We start from the raw sequence: 21600 nt of genomic DNA, 5'->3' as shown, positions 1-21600 counted from the left end.
AAATTATACTCAACGAGTTTGACGCTGTTGATTAAAGTAACACTTTTTCTCAGGTGGCAAAAAAAAGTCCACAAGATCGCTTTTCTGTCCTCATCCTCCCCTCAATCTTTCAATATCTCTTTCCCTCCCCCTCCACTACCTGCCCCTCTCTGTGATAGGGATGGACCCGACCAGGCCTCTCCTCAAATCGGTCAGTTCAGCGGCAACTCCGTGCAGGAAGGCGTGTCCACCACCGCCAATCAGGTCCTCATCAAATTCCACAGTGACTTCAGCACCAGCGGCTTCTTTGTCCTGAAATATTACGGTAACCCACCCCCTTTGATACCAGTTAAGTAAAAACCTTGTTCCGCCCTGCTGTAAATCACCCCTATTTCTTCTCTTCTCCGTTGCTGGGAACATCATGCGCTTATGAAAATCACAAAAGAATCCAGGGATGTTGGCCCTGCCTTTCTATATTGGAACGCCTTTAATTTTCCCTCCTTTATGAGTCATTATTTGGCCTTTCTCATTTTGTTACATGGTAATGCTTCCAGTTCTAAGCAGTAATGAATAATGGATGCCTTTTTTATGCCTGTGTTTTGCCTGCACTACTAAAACGCCCCTTTCAAGAAGAAGTTAATTAATTAAAAAAATGCCCCCCATTTCAGCTGAATTAGTGATTGGTTCTTGATGATCATGAACATAGGTGGCAATTTATGATCTAATCAAGTTTCAGCATGATTGGAGAGTAAATAAAGTGCTGCAGTTGAATATATAATACATGTACATACTTTGTCTCTTTTCGTCTCTCTCTCTGTCTCTCTCTGAGACACACGCACACACACACACACACACACACTCCATAATTGAGTGCCCACAAACCCTGTTGTCCACTCTCCAACAGCATACCAGCTGAGGACCTGTCAGCCACCCCCTCCTGTCGCCAACGCCACCATCCTAACTGATGATGACGAGTTTGAAATAGGTTTGTCTTTTTTTATTTCGCTTGTTTACTGGCCATAGACAATGTGTTATTAAATACATTTGAACAAGACATAAGGTAATTTGCTTGGACAGCCCTGGACTGAGGACAAAATTAGGACTTGACATATCTAATGGTTTCAGCCATTATTAATTAGTTAATTCCCAAGTCATCTAAAGACTTTATTTATTAATTGAACACCATTTTGCAGATGTTTAAATCTTTGCTTTAAGTCATGATAATCTGTGTGTGTGCATATTCATAAAGACAGTTACATTCCCTAATGTATAGTGTATCATGTATGTATCTATTATGACTGCCCCTGTACAGAGGTTTTTTTGGTCTTCACCATCTCATTCTACCTGGGATATCTTTCAAATCGTTCTCTTTATTGTTACCCTTTGCCCTTCTTTATTATAATTATTTCCATTATTTTTAGTTTAGTGATTTATTTATGCATTTTGCAATTCGATATAAGTTTAAGGCAAGGGCTAATTAGCTCTTCAAATAAGCCCTTTTTTAGTTTCAATGTTCAGAAGTGAGTCTTTTGTTTGCGTCTTGAAATTGAGTGTAAATTAGATTTCTCGTGTGTGTGTGTCGGTGTGTGTGTATAACTTTGCAGCCATAATGTCATAAAATGTGTCTTTGATTACTGTTTGAAGTGCTGTACTGAGGAGCCTTTTCTTAGTGTGTGTGTGTGTGTGTGTGGGGGGGGGGGGCTGAGTGGGTGGCTGAGTGGGTGGAGGAATGGATGAAAATGTCTCTCATATCCACTCCCGGCCTGCGTTTGTGTGTTTAAATGATTGCCTGTTTATGACCTCACAGGGGATATCATTCGTTACTCGTGCCTGCCCGGCTTCACCTTGGTGGGCAGTGAAATACTGACCTGCCGACTTGGAGAGAGGCTACAGATGGACGGACCCCCACCAGTCTGTCAAGGTTGGTTTTATTCAATGTACAATTATATGAGTATGTTTTAAAAGTTTTTGGGTGGATTTTTGAATGTTTTTAGTGTTTTAGTATTCTTTTTAAAGTTTGTTCAGATATTTGTGAATGCAGATCCCTGTTCAGTTGTGTGTGCCTGAGTATGTTTGCTTGCTGTCATTCTGCCAAGGCTGGTTGCGGTCAGCAGCAAGCACCCACTGTTGCTGATTCATCATTTAACAGACCGCCAGTAGGCCCCCTTCTAGCAAGCTCCTGGTGGTAAACAGCATCTCTTTTCTAATTTGTCAAGACTCACAGTCAGAATGCTACTGACCCGAGATCATAGACCTGCTCTCCCCTAGAACCAGCACTCGACAGTGAAGGATCAGTGTGAAACAGATTACAGATCAGCAGTTTTCATCGACAAGTGTTTTTTTTTTGCCATGTAACAAGGTGGATGGAGAGCAGTCATGACTGTTTTTTCTCCAGTGAAAGGGAACTTAAATGTTAGCCCTTAATCCTTGCTCAACGGGACCATGGGTTTGATTGATGTACAATGTCTTCCTAGCCAAGTATTTTTTAGAAGATTGTTTTCAAACAACAATAAAAGTAATAGAAATGTCTGTGTTGTCTGCATCAGAGACTTTCTTAAGACCAAAAAAGAAATACCACCAGCTTGCTTGTGATGCCAATACATCCCTGCCGCAGACAACAGAGTACTCTTAAACCTTCTATTCCCTGTGGGAAGATGTCTTTTGAAGGCCCTGAAGTCCTTTGTGTAGTCTTGAGTTGATGAGCATTTCTGTCTTTTTTTTTCGAGAAACTATGAATAATCACATTGGAATTGTGATCAAGCCATGACAGATGCTTGAAAAACCCAGAGCCTGCATTCATAAAGCATTTTAGAATAGGACTCGTGATTTGGAACCTTTTTGCTCATCCCTGGCTATAATTATTTGATGCTTGACTTGATATCTTTGTTCTTTCCCTGTAGTGTTTTTGTGCCTGACATTGTTTTGCTCTCACAACTTGCCCTGATTTCATTTTAGTATGTGGAAAGAGAAGCAACAAATAGTTATGGCAGCTTAAATCGAGTGACCTGACCGGTAATCCAAGCTGTGAAAGCTACTCAGATTCCTATACTTTATTCATAAAGGCTACATACTGCGCTGCACATGAGTAGCTCTGTTAGTGTATGCACAAAGGTGAAATACACCAAAACCATGGCAGATGATAGCATTTGCATACATAAAGTTGTGTGTTAACGTCTTGAATACAACAGCGTCTACCTTTTCTTGTGCTGCATTTTTGAGAAATGAAAAATGTATAAAAGAACAAGGGGTATAATGTCCCGCAGCATTTTATGAGCTGGTCACACATTTCAGAATAAAGGGACAGATGGGGAAACGGAGGAGAGAAAAGCTTCATTGTATACGTTCAGACTGCATAACAGCTGTCTGGCATACAGATGTACAATCACGTTAAGCCTTGCAGTGAGATGTTTTTCATTTCATTGTTTGTTTGCGAGTGACCAATTTAGCAGATCAGTAACAACTGTGAATGGTTCAGAATAATTTGATCTGTTTCTTTGGTGCCAAGTGAAGGCAGTCACTCACTTGAGAGTACTGGGAGGTATTTCCAGCTCTCTTGTTGTGTTGGACTTGCCAGCTCACCTTCTCATGTGTTACTGTTACAGAGCCCTGCCAACACCGCCTAGCTTCTATCAGCTAAAACTGTCATACTGTATTTAAAGTCATTTCACAGGCTTCAATTTGAGTGACTGAATTAACCTGCCAAATCCAGTTTGGCAAAGCATGTTGGGACTATTCTTGGAGAACACTACATTGTTTTTCACTTGGTTTCATGTGCAAAGCAACCAATATTACAGCAGAAATATTTTCAACTTTTTTGATGTTGGACAGCATACCTCTCATACATCATTGTGTTGTCCTGCACTCTGCCAAGACGATAGGTTTCTAATTCAGAACAAATTAAAAAGCAACATTTATATATAAAAGTCTAACAGAGGTTGTACTCGCTATGAGCAGTTATCGGACATTATATATGATAACGTATAGCACATGTCTTGATCAAATATCTGCATATAATTGGCATATTTAGCACAATTTTAGTTTGTCTGGGTTAGTTATTCCTCGTTTGACATTTTCATGGATCACCTCATTATTGTAGTCAAGAATTCATTATATTTCCTTGTGCTGGATACGTTATGTCCTTGTGCCACCTCTAGCACGGAACTAATTGCTCTCCTTGGGACATGTAGAATTGAACTTAATTTCAGATGACCTGCTATTCACATCCTACAGACTGCTGCAGTAAGCTTTTAAAGAAGCCATTTCCTGTCGGCAGCTTGCTGGAAAACGAATTCTCCAGTGTTCCCCCATTCCGCTTTTGTTTGCTGTTAACCCTTCTGTTAATTGTCATTTTATGCTTATAGATAAGATAACACTGAAATGTCCTTGCATGGCTATGCCTGTTCACCCTCAAATTCCCCTGATCTTTCTGATATTTCCCCAAGCTCTATCTTCCTATGAGGAAGGTTGTGTATCAGCTTTAATCAAGGATAGAGCCACAATTGAGTTTACTGCTGTGTATGCCCGGCAAACCATCTGCCACATGGAGGTTGAATCTGACCCATTAAATGTTGTAATATCGATTTTCACATTCCCATAGATTTTCATGTGTCAGAAAACTTAATGAAAAGCAATGTCTGCTCTAACCTATCTCCATTATACTTAAGTATGTTTATTTTATGATGTCTCTGCAACCAGCAATATGTACAAGTCGTTGCCATGGCATTCTTATTGTACACACAGTGATCTGAGTAAAAGAATAAACAATTGGGGCTTTGCACAATGAGTTACAAATTAAATACCAGTGGTAGTTCCGTTTATATTTTGGCATGCATGGCATTGATGTATAAATGACATAAAAATACTACCATTAATAAATGGGTCTAAGGAGATTTATATTCTAATACACACTTTGATGTTTTGTCAATAAAATGCAAATATAACTTACATTAAACATTGTATCATTATGTAGAGTTGCATTTCCTGGTGAGTTTTTGATATTTATATACCTAGTACTGGGGCTATATTTATATTATTTAATTTGTTAGTTAATACTTTGATTTTTGCAATGTTTGACACTAAGATACTAAAGACTACACTTGTATAGTATCCTTATCAATATAGGAATACAGTGTAAGTTTCAGTCTGTGTCCTATCCTGATCATGGCCCTCATTAAGTAAAAGTATTGAGGTGTCTGAAACAGTGTTAAGCCTCTCGCAATTACTCTTTTTTGAATCCCTGCACCTAAAGTTTGAAGCAAAGCAATTTAAGCCATAACTGTGCTTACTGGATGAACTCGTGTGTGTTGCCTGGCAACGTTAACTTATTAAACTAGTATTAAGAGCTCAATTATTTCAATAACAAATTCTCGCTAGATAGAGATTTAATGTGCACCTTAAAGCAATCCAATATGGTAAAGCAGCGCAGGGAGTGGGATTTTGTACAGTGTATACAGTTGGAAACCCTAGTGTTAAAACATGTATTTAAGTTGTAAAGAATTAAATCAGTAATTTTTTAAGTAACAACTTTTTTACACATTTCTTTTAAGTTGAATTTGTGTCAGCTTTATGAAAATATTCCCACTTCCATCAGTAGAAGTAGAGGCTCATGCTGAAGAGAACTGAGGAAGCAGCCGTGTGAATTAACTGCAGAAGACCCTGTTGTGAACTCCATCTAATCGTCAGTGAGAGTCATAAGTCTCTCTAAAATTCAACGCTAGACTTATTTTAAAATCTCAGATGCAAAATCGAGGCTCTCAACTGTGTACAAATTACCGTTCAGACTACATTTGGGAAAGTGTGAACTTTAGAAAGCAGTGTTTGAAAATTATTTACAGTTTAGGAAACTGCAATGTGAAAATGACATACTGACCACTGACCTGACACACTAACACCATTCTCAAAAAGATTGGAGGTGTCATTATCCAAAATTCCTTATTTTTCCTTTAAGTTGTTTTACAGTTTAAACAAATAAATATGGAAATTATCCTTTCATCAAAGGTGTAAACTCATTAAGAAATGCACCCTTCACATTGCTCTTTAACTTTAGCCCCTATAGGTCAGCTTTGGTTGACCCTTTCTTCAGTATAAGCTCATTAGAGCCCACTATTTAAGGGATTGGAAATAAATAAAAAGTAATACAGTTTTGAGAGATGTAAAAACCTTAAGCGTCTGATCAGGAAAGACTTCACTCAAGAATGCACAGAAAAAATATTGATCACATCTATCACAAACTGCCATGCAATGGAGAAATATTACTGTTCGTAATAAATTGCTATGTTAATTTATTTTCAGAGCCGATCGACTGGAGATTTGTTTCCTCCCTGATGAAAAGTGTTTCTATAAATATTGATTCTGCCACGAACAAATCCTTTTATGCTTTTGTTGTGATATTTCCTTTTCTTTTTCTTTGATTCAAGTATTCAACTTTGTTGTTGAGTTATTGTAATGAGACGTTTTGTTGACCTCAGTTCCCGCAGAGGAAGATTGCTGTACTGTGTGATTTAAGAAATGTATTTTTATTTAGAAAGTTTCTGACTTTGCAGATATCATATCTGCCTGTTATCTCCGAGCCAAAATCTGTGCTAGTTGAAACTACAGCAACTCCCAGAGGGAATATTCTTGCTTTGTGTTACATTTTTTTCTACTCTGCCTTTTTTTTCTTGATTTATGTCAAACTGTTCCCAGTGACCTTTTTATTTGGAGCAATTGTTCACATTAACCTTGTATATGCGTCATGTTTCTTCACTAGTGGCACTGAAGAGAAACTTGTGTTAACAGCAGAAAAGGAAAATAAGGAAACAGAACTGTCATTTTTCCAGCATGCCAGCCTAAAGGAAATTATAGGAATGCTATGAGCTGATTCACACCTACACACACACACACACACACACACACACACACACACACACACACACACACACACACACACACACACACACACACACACACACACACACACACACACACACACACACACACACTGCATTACACACACCATTTTTCCATTCAAAGTTAGCTGTCTCACCTATTTAGTTTTATCATTTGAAGGATTGATATCAGGGGAGCCTGGTGACAAGAGCAGTCTCACCAGCTCAGCCCTCAGGTGCAATATCAGTGTAGCTGGAATGTAATCGTTTTGAGGACCAGTTATTTTTCCAATGTGATTACCACTGTCACAGTGGAGCATTCCTGCCTTTAACTCCTTCAAATCATATTGCCTTATCTTTAATTGTACCATCCAATCTCTTCCCTTTTCTTCTGTTTATTCTGTTTTCATTCATCTCCCTCTTTCAACCTCCACCTCTCCACTCTTTTCTTTTCCGTTCTCCCTGTGTCGCTGCACACCCTTATTCTGTTTCTCTTCTTCCAGTCCAATGTCCAGCCCATGAGGTGCGTTTTGACTCAACGGGGGTGATCTTGAGTCCAGGCTACCCTGACAGCTACCCAAATCTCCAGATGTGCTCCTGGCTGATCAACGTGGAGAAGGGTTACAACATGACTCTGCACTTTGAGCTCTTCCAGACAGAGAAAGAGTTTGACATCTTGGAAATATTTGATGGTGGGTTCTGCTCGAATGTTGTTGTGATGCAAACAATTTGACTTAAAATAATGTGTTTGGTCTAATGTTAAATGGTAGTCCTTCTCGTTTTTTGTTTTTTTAACCACTGGTTCAGCATCTTATTTTGGAACTGATTTGGGGTTCTATTGTGTTCAGGGGTGGCAGTAGCTCAGTCTGTAGGGACTTGGTTGAGGAACGGAGGGTAGCCTGTTCAAGTCCCATAAGGGAAGTGAAGAGGAAGTGCAAAGAGTTGACTGGTGCTTTGATAGGTGCCACATTGCCTCCTTGGCACTGCTGAGGTGCCCTTGATCAAGGCATTGGATCCCTAGACTGTTGCCTGGTCACCATATAACATCTGCCCATTGATCGGATTACACGTTTATTTGATTGAAATCCTCTCTAAATTTAAATAATTGCAACTGTGTGTTTGTAGCCATGATAAGCCAATTGGACATTTTAAACAATATATGGTCTGGTGTTCTCACCACAAATCTGCAATTAGTGCTATTTAATTAGGGAAAAAATGAAGATGCATGTCTGCGTCCGTCTACATTAATGCTTGTTTTCCTGGTACATTGTGTTTGTGTCTGTCCATCTATCTGTCCTCAGGTCCCAACATCTACGGGCAGAGCCTAGCATCACTCAGCGGTGACATTGAGACGCCTTTCAACCTGACCACCGCCGGCCACCAGCTCCTGCTGCGCTGGTCCTCTGACCACGGCACCAACCGACGTGGCTTCCACATCAGATACGTGGGTGAGTATCAAAGTATGTATCCAGCTTATAATCATACTTTTATTGGTGCTATTTCAATATACTTTGTCTCTTAACAAGAGAGAAGTGATAAAAGTCATGGGTTTATAATAAAGGCATGTATATTGTCAACACTTTCTAGAGATGCTTCAATTGAACGAGAGTTAACAATAAATAGGGAAACATATTCGCCGATCCTTCTCTGCTGCAGCTATTGGATATTACTGAGGATACAATGTCACCCCATGATTTTTATCACATTATGCTGTGAATGATCTTATTTTTTGAGATTTACAAATTCATTAATTTACAAAAATATTTTGAATTTACACGAAAATGTAAAATGGCTCACTTTAAGAGTAACATGAGGCAGGAAGAATAAATCACTGCAACACTTCCATGTTGTTATGCACTCCTTAATTTAAAAAGGTTTCTAAATTCTTAATTGTTTTTTTAATAAAGGAAGCCGTACCAAGCAAAGGAGTTCTTCTTCCATTTGAAATGCATCAATGATAATGAAAAAAGCATAAAAGACATGATTTTTTTATGTTGTGCCTCTCCATTATATTTAATACACTAGAGTGTTACTGTGAAAGTAAGTTGGTGTGATGAATTTTATAAAGAAAAACTCCTCCTTGACTTGATTGACTTGAACAGGAACTGACTTAAACCCCAGTGTGTGTCTTTTCTTCTGAATCCCTGCTTTCTTCCAGTCATCCTGATTTGAAGAAATGTTTGATGACATTTGTGAAGCACACATCCCTGCCTTGGTTTTTCTGTCCCATCGGCTATCCGGTGCTCATATTCTGGAAATCAAATTTACCTTTTTTGTGTTCGATGGACTGTAAGATGAGGAGAAAGTAAGGCTTAGGAACAAATAACTAGGGGATGCACAAGTAATTGAATATGTGCATTCCCATAGGCCACGAGAGGAATAGTAATAATGTGATTTTGAGGACTTCCTTTGGCACACAGCCTGAGTGCTAAATAGATGTGAGAGTCCTCAGGCATTTTCCCTTATTATCTTTCTGCATTTAGAATGGAGCCTCACTGTGACTAAAATGTTCACCTGAGTCTTTCTCTAGAGGAGCTGTGTTAAAGCCTCTAATCCCTTTCCCTTTCCTGTGCTTTATTTCTCTTTTTCCCCGAGTAACATCTGTTTATCTGTTCTCTATTCCCTTTTCTTTGACTTTATTCTCACCTTCTCTTGTTGCCTCTCTCCTCTCCCTTTCCTCGATATTCATCCCGCTCCTCTTCCGTGTTCCTTTATTCCTCCATCCATTGTAGCGATGTACTGCAGTACACCAGACTCCCCACAACACGGCTTTGTCGTTAGCCAGACCGGAGGTCATCTGAACAGCATGGTGCGCTGGGCCTGCGACAGGGGCTACAAGCTGATCGGAAAGGGAACAGCTGTGTGCAAGAAGACCCCCTATGATTTCTATGCCTGGGACTCGCCAGTTCCCGCATGTCAAGGTGAGCACATCAGCCCTGGCAGCCTTTTATTTCTAACTTCACCCTGCCTGATTCCCTGTTCTTCTGGTCACTGCCTCTGGAAACCTTATGCTCAGCGGGGGTAGACAGGCATGCGCTTAAGGCACCCGAGTGTCTCAGCACAAGCTCCCTTCCTGTGTTGTTAACAGCTGAACTGAATCCTGCCTGATTGAGAGCAAGAACCCTGTCAGGTGGAAAGGCAACAGAAATCAATCCTCCCTTATTCTGTCAATTTCCACTTCTTCAAATTACTTTGGCTAACTCGCCATTAGCATGCAGTGTCTGCCGCTGTTGGGTCTCACTCAACTAATTGGGTTCTTCGATGCGCACATGTGAAATGTGTGCATATGCGTGGGTATGATTGCATGCACTACACAAATACTCACACAGCTGCAAACAGCAACAGATGGTGATCTCAATTGCATTTTATCATGATGCAGTGAAATCAAAATATGTATGTCATGTACTTTAAAATGATATAAAAACACTCCACACCTGTGATTAATTCCGTCAGCTTGGTAATTGCACATAGTAGCTCTTGCAAAGCACATAAAGCCGAACGTAGCTGCAAATAAAATAATTTATTCATACATATGCTGTCCATATGCTCTATGCTAGATGCCGGTGATAACATTACACCATGAATCCTTCATTCTTTCAAACCCATATTGAATGCAGAGTACATCAATGCATCAGTGTTGCTTGTGCGTCTCAGAGGAAAAGCAATGACCTAAATAATGTTTCAGGCCCTTCTAAGGTTTAATACAGACTTCTACCCTCCTAACGTTGAAACTTTCCATCTGCAGTGTGGGAAAGTCTTTAGTGTGTGTGATTAGCAGCTGTTAGATTGTGACTTAGCAGTACTCGCAAATGAATGCTGATTGATTCTCTCATGGAGAGGTGAGGGGCAATGTAATGGCTCCCGGCCATGCTGGCAGATTCCTCCCTTTTGATGTTTCTCAGCGTGCAGCTACCATTGCTGCTCCATTTTATCGTGTGTGTGTGTTTGCATAACTGTTCACATTTAGTCTGGCCCTGCAGATGTTGGTTTCCCTGCTTGACTCACTCCCTCTGACTTGGCTCTGATGATAAACACCTTGAATCGTACTATCTTGAGCTTTCTGTCTGCTATATTCTCAGAGGCTATAGTAACTAAGATTCACTCTTTGTGTATAGACAAGGTCACAGTGCTGTGTGGGACTCTTTTTGTGTGTGAGAGCTTCATATTATAGTTACTGTTGAAACAAGTTACATAAACGTGTTACTTTCATCAATTTGCCTTAAGTGTTTTCAACTTCAACTTTCTTTTTTTAAGGGAAATTGTCTTACAGCCAGGTAAAACATAGAACAGAGTCACAAAAATGACATGGATATATCAAGTGACAACAGTTAGCCTAAAGTATGTCATCGATAAAGCCAATCAACATCAGCCCCCACTATTGAAACAATAATCAGCATTACACAGTTTAGTGGCCTGAGAAATAAAGGAATTGTTTAGACTGTTAGAACTTCATCCCCTGGACACTGGAGCAATAAAGAATGCTTTATAATGAAAAAGAAATAAGTAAATTGCCACACCATTACAGTGTGGTTGATTCTTAGGTGTATCAGACTGACAACCTATTAGATCAAATGTATGAGGGCTCCTATGGATTCTGTTTATTGTCTTGTTATACTGGGTTGTTTTTTTCTCATTTATTAGATTAAAAAAAAATACTTATTCAGATTGCACCTTTCAAATACAGAGAGTATTGTGAAAACCCTTTGCAACAAACTGAAGACACAACATAAATCAAAACACACACAGGAAAATGTAGAACAAAAGCAAACAATAAAGTAAAGAAAGGCATACTAATGAAACATGTATGGAATAAAACATAGAAAGTGACAGTTAGTTGAAGGCAATGTGGGATGAATATGTTTCAGTTTTTTTCGTTGTTCTAGGAACTTGAATTTCTTATACCTTTGGGGGTGGAATTCCCTGGTTTAGTGCATTGTCAAAAAAAGGCTAAGAGCCTGTTATTCTAGTTTGTGTGATATTTTGTATTTAATAAAATAGTAGCAGAGAATATAGGAGGCCCCGAAGCACTATGAAGCGATTAAGAGTTAGACGAGCCTTGTACACAAAAAAATAAAATAACAAAAAAATATATACTAAAAGTCACTTCTAAGAAAATGTCTTGGGTTAGTGTTGACATGACTCAGAACACTTCAGCATCATTATTCTAAATGCATTGGGTGGGGGTAAAAAAAAGTTTATATTCCTAAGAGGTTGACTGGCAGTAGGCATAGTGTCCAGCTAAATGGGTCTGCCTCCCATGCCTGTGTTAACCAGGTGTCCCTCTGCCAATCTCTACTATGTGTGTTGTTTCTTGGACACATGTTTCATGACGACCTTCCTCTCGCCGCCTGCAGCTGTGTCCTGTGGCGTACCCACCGCGCCAGTTAACGGAGGTGTGCTGGCTGCTGATTACTCTGTCGGCACCCGGGTGACCTACTTCTGCAACAATGGCTACCGGCTCTCCTCCAAAGAGCTGACGACCACAGTCTGCCAGCCAGACGGCACCTGGAGCAACCACAACAAGATCCCCCGATGCATTGGTGAGTGGAGGATGTTGGGGAAGACGGAGGCTGATTTTAGAGAGAAGGGGTAACCGCAAGAACCCATCGCATGGTTGACAGTGGGAAGATGAATTTGAGAGATGAGGATAGGAAAGAGTTATGCAGAAAGCACTGATTTGGAAAACTGACAGTTTTCAGAGACAGAAAGAGTTTGAAAAAGCCAGTTTGAGGAGTTGTGGAATATCATCAAAACACTGCACTGTAATACGAGGCGTCATGGAATATGGACCGCAGTCCCAATATTACCACGAGTTGTGGTTTCATCACAGAAACCCCCAACACTGTTGTGTAGTGTAAAAAAGACGGATGGATAAAAGTGAGAGTAAAAGTTTAGAAGAAATCTGTAACTGGCACTGGAGTGAATGTTTTACATGCCAATGCAACTCCCCCAAGTTTGAAAGTCAGTGCAACTAGTGATTGACAACATTGTTTACTATTGAGACCAATGTGTATTCCCTGCTGTATATGTCTCTCACAGTAAACATAGAAGAAGAGTTTGTTTGGGACTAATTTGGATTTAACGAATGCCGGTTTGTAAACAGCTTTCTTGTGAAACATTTGTATACATTAAATTCAGAAGTTTCTATTTACATAACATGGATTAGTCATTCTACTGATTAAGATGCTATTTCTGTTTCTTTGACACTGCTGGGTTGTTCTTTCTGTTAACGGGCTTGTACTTAGCAATGTGTGTACAAGGGATAAAAAACTAAATTGAAACACAAGTCATTTCATTGTCCACTCTCCTCCCCTCTTCTTTCGTGTCTTTTTTTGGCACAGTCATCATGTGCCCTAGTCTCAGCTCCTTCTCTTTGGACCATGGAAAATGGAGGATCGTCAACGGCTCGCACTATGAGTACGGAACTAAAATTATATTCACCTGCAACCCCGGATTCTACCGTGTTGGCCCCGCCCACATCCAGTGCCTGGCCAATGGGGTGTGGAGCTGGAGAAGCGAGCGGCCTCGTTGTAGAAGTGAGTGACTTCTGTTTCAGCACCACATACAATCAGCAGAACTGAAAAATAAAACAAGGATAGATGCATGATTTAATCCCATAAAAGCTGTTTATATGTTTAATTTAATTAATTTCAAAGCAAAGATAGAGTAACATTTCATGAAATTGATGTGATGATTTATATTCAGCTAAATTAAAAAGGAATATATATATATATATATATATATATCCTACATTAAAAGAGTCTGACGTTACAAGAAGTGCAGAATGAGAACTTATTCACAGCAATTCGATGATGCCCTTTTGTTCTTTTTACTTATTCACCTCTCAGCCTAGGCTATATATTGTTTATTGCTGGGTTTGGAAATGAAAGATTATCTATGCTGCCATTGGAGCTGCATTTTGAGTAGCTGAATAGCCTGTGTAATGGCAAAAGGAAGTTCCAGCGTGCCTGATGAAAGATGTTGGTACAAAGGCAAACACCATCATTATCCTCCCTATGAAAAAGTACAGCTCACTCTTTTATGGCATTGACGTTTGTAAGATGGGTGTAAATGACTGTGTCTCCTATTGACTCTGAAGATGTAAGCCAATTCCAATCTCCTCCTTTCTGTCTTGTTTTCTTTCCCTCATTCTCCTGGTGTCTTGTTCTTCCATTATGTGCCTCCTCCATCTTCTTCCTCTTCTTATTTACAATGCTGTTTGTCTCACCGCAGTCATATCCTGTGGAGATCTACCTACTCTTCCTAATGGGAAGAAAATTGGGACCCAAAATACCTTTGGAGCGTCAGCCATTTTCAGCTGTAACCTTGGCTATGTTTTAACTGGATCTACGGTTAGAGAGTGTCTCCTGTCCGGCCTTTGGAGTGGGATGGAGACTCACTGCCTAGGTAAGCAGGATGTTAATGTTCCCTTTACGCTTATCAAGGAGAGCCTTGAGCTGGGTCAAACACTGCTTGTGATCTGTTCAAACTGCATTTTATTTGGCAAGGCCAGACCAGACTAGAATCAGATGGGGAAGCAGAGGGTAGCTGCAATCAGTTATGTTGCCAAGTGTATAGTATATAGTACAATAAAACAAACGATTATAAACATTTTTTGTTGTCTGATTCAACAATCACAACGGTACTAAACGCTGCCAGTTTATACTTACCTCTGGGCTTGCACACAGCAGCTTTTTCATAGACCAAGAAATCACAAGGTAAAAATAGTTTTTGGGCACTACCTTTAGTTAATTGGAGCATAGTGCTGTACAGTAAAGCCTCCGAGTGAGTGCAATTTGCTTTTTCTAAAATGTTAAATGTGAGAGAGCAGCTTTGGAGCCACAGCTGGCCTGACACTCTGAGACACTTGCCAAGCTGTACCACATTTTGAGCTGCTGTTAAGATACATAAACAAGCAAATATTCTACAGCCAAGCTTACCACAGCTCATCTCAGCTCTGTACTGTTGAAGAAAATGAGACATAGGTAATTACTTGAGCCGCATTCAAACCCACGCTGCAGCAGACTGTGACGGTCTCCCTGGCAGATGCAGCAGTCCGTTTATCAACCCTGTGGCGGCAGCACTCTGCACTCCAAACTCCGCTCAAGATTGGCTCAGTTCATTAAAAGAAGGGCACCTCTCTCTTGTTTAGTAATATGACTTTCAGGGTTAACATAGCCAGGGACCTCACGGTACACTGCAGTCGCCTACTTCAGCAATATCTTTGTAGAATCCCTCTGCTCTCAAGTGTAGTGTGATAATAAAATGCTCGGCTGAGTTTCTTGGTGCACGAGTGAATTAGGGAAATCAGGCTCACAGTTGGTGGCAATTTCCCAGGTTTTAAGTGGCAGTGGAAATCATCAGCAAGAATCCTTCTTTCTGAAAGGCACTTATTGTAGCTCTAGGTAATATGATTACGTGCTTGAGTGTATTGCACAGATTTGAAGGAGCTTCACATGTGTTTCTTTTTCTTCTTTAGATGAGAGAAGCTGAGTTATCACATTTCAGAGAAGCTAAAGCCAATACAAAATTAGAAAAAATAATTTAGAGATAATAAGTTGAAAAATGCTTTCCAAATCCAATATGTTTCATGAATACACTGACTAATTTAGTTTGCTAGCCTTTTAATTCCAATACCTTTTTAACTTACCTGGTTCCCCATTTCATTTTATAATACAGTTGTCAAAATGCAAAGTTATTCAAACATGTTAACGCAGTTAAATTGTGTTTCTAGCCTGCAACTATCCTCCATCGGTTCAGGGGACACCACTGCTGGCTATTCTAAAACACTTGAGAGCTTAACTTAAGTATTGCACCACAGGACTCTCAGCTACCATTACTCTTCTTGATTTTGATGCAAAGTGCATTTCATCTGGTGCAAAACTGAGATTCCCACATAGACAACAACTAATTGTTGTTGGTAGAGCAGAGTGTTATTTATACCTTACACTACGGGCATTAATGTATGTGTACTTTCTTTCCCTGGTCTCCGTTTTCTGCAAACATCTGATCTTGTTGAAATACATTAGATGGCTTACCATTAAGCAAAAAGGCAATGACAAATTATTAGGATACTGCATGTTCTTTCCTGCAGCTGGTCACTGTGGCGTTCCAGAGCAGATTGTGAATGGGCAGGTGATCGGGGAAAACTTTGGTTATAGAGACACGGTGGTTTACCAATGCAACCCCGGATTCCGGCTCATTGGCTCCTCAGTGCGGATCTGCCAGCAGGAACACGGCTGGTCTGGACAGCTCCCAGTTTGTATCTGTAAGTACTTTAAAACCAATCCTCACTGCCTGATCGCCTGCAAGTGGGAAACTGTATTTTATCCGAGATTCACAACCTACCCTTCAGATACAAAATAGCTGATGGTGGGTGTTGCTTTTATCATTCCTGGGTTTTTAATTAGCTAATTATGTTAGGGTGCTTTGAATATGGGTGTAAATGGGTGTTCACAATAAAGAAAGTGAAAATAAAAATGTTGACGATTTAATTGCAATGTTAAAATAAATTCAAATGTGTAATTAATGTTAAAAAGCTTCCTGCAATTCTCAAAGCTTTCTGCTCCTTTAGTGGGAGAAGGGCTCAAGCGTATAGTTGATACACATCTTCATAATGGGATTATCAATCTCCTAGCCACCTACTGATGCAATGAGAGATCTGCTGTTTACCGGTTTCCCAATCCAAATCATGTCTACATTCTTAATTACCCTATTGTTCTTTGAGGTTAATTATATGATAATAATATTCCGATTATGGTTGTCACTGTACTTCACCTATCGATCATGATTATTGATTTTCGTGTCCCTCCCTTATTCTCTCCCTCTTTACACAAACTCTATATATTCCACCCCTCCCTTTACCTTTTCTTTGAACCCATTCCTTGCTGCCTTTTATGTGTCATCCTCCTATCTACCTTGTTATTCCTGACACGTCCCCGGGTGATGCGTGTCAACTTCAGCTGTCACATGTGGCCACCCCGGTAGCCCCATATATGGCCGCACCACAGGCGATGGCTTCAACTACAACGATGTGGTGCGCTTCTCCTGCAACAAAGGCTACACCCTTGAAGGGCCCTCCACAGCTCAGTGCCAGGCCAACCGCCAGTGGAGCCGGCAGCCACCGACATGCAGAGGTAAACTCCTGCCAGTGAGCCCCTGCAGATTAGATAAATGATTGGCATCTGGTCTGACTTAAAGTATCAGAAAGATGCAGATGTATCTTGACAGTTGAACTAAAAAGCTGCTTGTCTCTGCCAGCATGTTCAGCTAAGACTCACTCTGCAGACATTGCCTCAGGAGGCAAAGCAGACAAGAATGAAAAAATAAAAAGCAAAAATGACTACAAGAATTTGGAACCATCAAATGCATCACATTATTATGCATACTGTTAACTTTCAGAGATGATCCGTGTCTGATATCTCTGAGTATCACTAAAGCGCATTAATGTTTGGTGACAGAAGCCGCTTCTGTCTAATTCTGCTCCTGTGATCAGGCTACTCATCAGTGGAGCAGGTAGCTGCCAGTAAGCAGAAGTAGGATCCAGCAATGGAACTGCATGAAATGGCTTTTGCAGGTGCTTTGTGATGCTTCAGGAATCAGAGGCTAGGATGACTACAAGAATCCAGCAGCCAGCAGATGTATCATGATCATTCAGGAATAAGCAGCCTGTAACTGCCAGCATGCACAGGCTTAGACACAGAAGCAGAATTGATAGAAATTGTGATCGCATATCTATTGATTTAAATGAAAAAAATCACTCTGTTCTTCTTTTCAGAGTAAAGCATTAGGCAGCAACATCTGGAGCTCTTACCTCAGAGCCAAAGCGGGGAAACAGCTATAACGAGCTTGCAGCACAATGTATGGAAGGGGAAGAGTAAATTGGGAATTATTTTCTACATTTTCTCAACTACTTTTTTACCAAGAGGCTTGCTGCAGGGAGAGATTACTTTGAAGGCAAGAAAGCACACAGTACATTTAGTGGAAGGCATCTTATTGGGACTGTCGGGTGGCAGCTGTGTTTTAGTCGTGTCCAATTTTAGTGTGCCCAGGTAGTCCTCATTAGTGCTGTGTTTAGTGGCCTCACCAGAGGAATATGTACTTGTTTGTCAGTATTGTTTTGACAGTTTGAGAATATGTTGCTGTATTTCCCACTTTTAATTTACATTATATTCCCCAAAGTAAAATGACGAAATATAGTAGGTATGCATAGTATGAATGAAGCTATTTAATTTAAAAATGATTTTAAAATACCTTATTCATATATGAATTTGAAAATGTCTCCAGCTTTGGACGGATATGTATTGAAGTGTGAAGATATGGTAATGTAGGTGCACATTCTTTTAAAATTCTATAAAACAAGGTAACAGAGGAAGAAGCAACCATTAAAACACAATTAAAGAAATGCCTTTCAGTGATATCCGTTGTGGATTTAATTGGTCTGCTACCTCTGGATCTAGTCTGCCAAGGCTAGATTTGCCAGTCCTTGCCCATTTAAAAATACCTCTCCTCTTGGCACACGGTTTTTTTGGCAGTCAGATGTGAAGAGACACAGTTGTCATTACTGTGAATAGCACAGGGGAGACAGACCTGGTAAAAGATCAGATGAGTAAAATCTTATTAAACTGTCATGACTACCTTTTTTCAAAACATGTTTGTTCCCAGTAAGATTTTCTCACAGTGTGCCAGCTTTTTCCACACATTTGCATTATTGATTTACCTTGATGTTGCTCTGAACTTAATTTCACCCTAATCTACTTTTAGATGTCTAAACCACACTGTCAGCAGTATGGTTTTAGAGTCATCTACTGCTTACTTTAAATGGATGCTTGTGAATTTGTGACAATAGATATGCTTTGTTCTTTTGTTTTATGGAGGAAGTGTTGGGTGATATTATTACTGACAACACTTAAAAATAGCCTGGACTCGCTCGTCTCCATGTTTGGAGAATAAACAGAGAGCAAGGGATCAGGTCATATCGACAGTTCTATATTTGACTCAATAGTAAACATGCCTACAGATATCAGTGATGCAAATGAGGAACCAACCCTAGACTTCACAGTTAGATCCCCAACAATGGTGCTGGTGGGGGTTAATTAGGCAGAGTGACAAATGACTGTTCCAGAATGTGTTATTTATTCACTCTGTGCCATATTGAGGTATATTTATCATGACAGAAAATATTTCGCTAGATACTGTTAAATTAAAGCATACAGTATACGTGATTGACTCTAGCTATTTTATAGGCATAGGAAAATTGCACACAATTCATCTGCATACTATGACAAAACCTTTACAGTTCAGTTAGAAAAAAGTAATCAGTATATAGTTACAAAGTTCAGTAAAATATAATTTTTGTTATATTTCATTTCCTTCTGTGCAGTGGTTATGTCTAGACTATGAACATACTGTAAGTGCATTAGCAATGCTATGCTATTCTAACAGTAATTTGTCGGATTTTATATTAGAAATGTCTGCCTGTGTCTAGCCTAAAATATCTTTGCAGTAATAAACATAATTTTGACTGCTGTCAGTATTCTGATGTCTTCATTCTCCCGTAATGACATACACACTAATTATATGATTCATGATAGCTTAACTGTTTTAACTTTTTCTCTTTCATTCAGTGGTAAACTGCACAGATCCAGGTATCCCTGCGAACTCTATCCGGGAGAGTAAGATTGAGCATGGTAACTTTACCTTTGGCAGCGTGGTGTTCTACGACTGTAACCCAGGATATTACCTGTTCGGATCATCGGTGCTCACCTGCCAGCCGGTCGGGCACTGGGACAAACCTCTACCAGAATGTATCGGTACAGTGGCTACTTAAATATTTCCCTAGCACTGAGCTGGCAAATTTATCAACAGTTTTTATCTTTCCTCTTCCTGTCCTCTGGTATGTAATTATGTCCAACACTTTACAAGAGATGCAAATACAAAACGTAAGAGGAGTTACCCTCTCGTTTGAGAGTCCACAATCTTGTTTGTGTCCTCATTTGCTGCGGAGTTTGAAGGGTACAAGCGAAATGCTGAGGCTGAGAGCATCTGTGAAATGTTTGATGCCCCAGTGGCTTATGGTTCTGTTACACAGTGCTTAATTGAGAAATGGGGGAAACTGTCATAGGGCCATTTGTTCAGGCAATAGCTAATTTTCTCTCAAAACCCTGCTCCTAAATTAAATCAACAACCATCTATAAATTGCAGGGGTTGTCAGAGGTTGTAATGTTTCTCTCATTGTACGCTCTTCTTTTGTACATAGCCGGCAACAATAATGACCTATTTTTAGTGGAAATGGTCTGAAGTAAATCACTACACTTTGCATGCAGGCTTAGAAAGCACTTCATTTCATGGGAGAGAGATGACGCACAACATTTCCTTTATCAAACTAAATGCAATTAAAAACAGACACAGGAGTGTCTGTCTCAAATATTTATTCACCTCTCCAGGCACCACTGACTCTTTGTTAAGAAATTAGTACAAAATTATAGAAACGTACTGCATTATGAGAGCTGACTGAGAACACCCACCAACATGCAAAGTTCAAAAGAATTATTAAGGAGCACGGAAAGCAATTTCCCATATGAATTTAGTCCTGAAAAAATCCAATTACCAATTTACTAAGTAAATAAACAATATGACTTAAAATTATCTTTTTATTTTAAAATGTCCGTTTCAAGTATTTGTGCTTTTTTTTTCAACACATGCTTCTGTGAGCTTCCTATAATGTAGGTTTAAAGTACACAGCAATGTAGATCCACATGCTACAGGAATGGTTTAGGTTTTTGTTGGTGAAGCATCAAGCCATTGAGGCACGCAACACTAATCCTTGCATCCATTCACTCATCAATAATCTGATCTCCTCTGCCATGTAGAGGTGGACTGCAGCCACCCAGGTGCACCTCCCCACGGAGTGATGAGCGGAGAGAAGTTTACCTTTGGCTCCACGGTGCGCTATTCCTGCTCTGGAGAGCACCTGCTCATAGGAGACTCATCCCTCACCTGTCAACTGAACGGACACTGGAGCGGTCCTCTACCCCACTGTTCAGGTACACACACACAACTATAGTCATGCACATAGACAAGCATTCCTGCACACATTCACACAACAAAACACAAGTCCCCCTCTTCAACTCTTCCTTAGCAGCATAGCAGCATTATATAAGGTGTGTATCCTTTCATTTGAACACAGTCTGTGTTTCCCTCACAGAGGTTCTTTAAATGAATGTCAAGCTGTGTGTACCCAGCCATATTGAAACATATTTTCTCACCTACCTCTAGTGATATCAAGCCACACACATAATTTGACTTCTATTTGCCCAGGCTATGAGATATCTTTGTCTGAGATTACTTTCATCACCCCAATATCTTTGAGTTTAATGGAATCGTTAAGGAGCAGCAAAATCATATTTTTTTTCTCCAGAAACAATACCCCAAATACTCCTGTCAACAGTTCTCATGAGGACTATTTTCTGTCGTATGAAGAAGTTCCAAAGGAAACTGTTAACAGTAACCTCTGTGGATTAAACAGTCTAATCAGGACACGCATTCTGGAGAGACAAGTTGGTCTTCAACTGTTTGAAAGTAATTTCTCAAGCCGCAAGCACCACAAACAAAATTCAATTGATATTCATTGTTTTAGAGCCAGAGCTGTTTTAGTGCCAGAAATATTGTTTTAAATAAATCTCAAAACAAAACAAAAAACTGTATGCCTGGATAGTGAACCGCACCCCACTGCGGCAAAGTGCTTCGGAGTCCT

The 21600-nt window shown here is 39.9% G+C and overlaps 1 protein-coding gene across 1 annotated transcript in view; it reads left to right on the top strand.

Moving 5' to 3' along the window:
* The window catches only part of LOC134862319 (CUB and sushi domain-containing protein 3-like), a 199550-nt gene that overhangs the window by 133079 nt on the left and 44871 nt on the right, over positions 1–21600 (top strand). The window contains exons 44-56 of the mRNA XM_063880172.1: positions 159–304; positions 884–964; positions 1787–1900; positions 7349–7537; positions 8147–8293; positions 9578–9766; positions 12200–12385; positions 13187–13381; positions 14079–14252; positions 15940–16113; positions 16808–16981; positions 19472–19657; positions 20717–20890. Coding sequence (XP_063736242.1) covers positions 159–304; positions 884–964; positions 1787–1900; positions 7349–7537; positions 8147–8293; positions 9578–9766; positions 12200–12385; positions 13187–13381; positions 14079–14252; positions 15940–16113; positions 16808–16981; positions 19472–19657; positions 20717–20890 — 2129 coding nt within the window. The remainder of the gene's footprint in view (positions 1–158; positions 305–883; positions 965–1786; positions 1901–7348; positions 7538–8146; positions 8294–9577; positions 9767–12199; positions 12386–13186; positions 13382–14078; positions 14253–15939; positions 16114–16807; positions 16982–19471; positions 19658–20716; positions 20891–21600) is intronic.

This window comes from Eleginops maclovinus, chromosome 3 (assembly GCF_036324505.1).
Source record: "Eleginops maclovinus isolate JMC-PN-2008 ecotype Puerto Natales chromosome 3, JC_Emac_rtc_rv5, whole genome shotgun sequence".
Taxonomy (NCBI): Eukaryota; Metazoa; Chordata; class Actinopteri; order Perciformes; family Eleginopidae; genus Eleginops; species Eleginops maclovinus.
The sequence above is the reverse complement of the archived record's forward strand: the minus strand, read 5'-3'. Positions and strand labels throughout refer to the sequence as shown.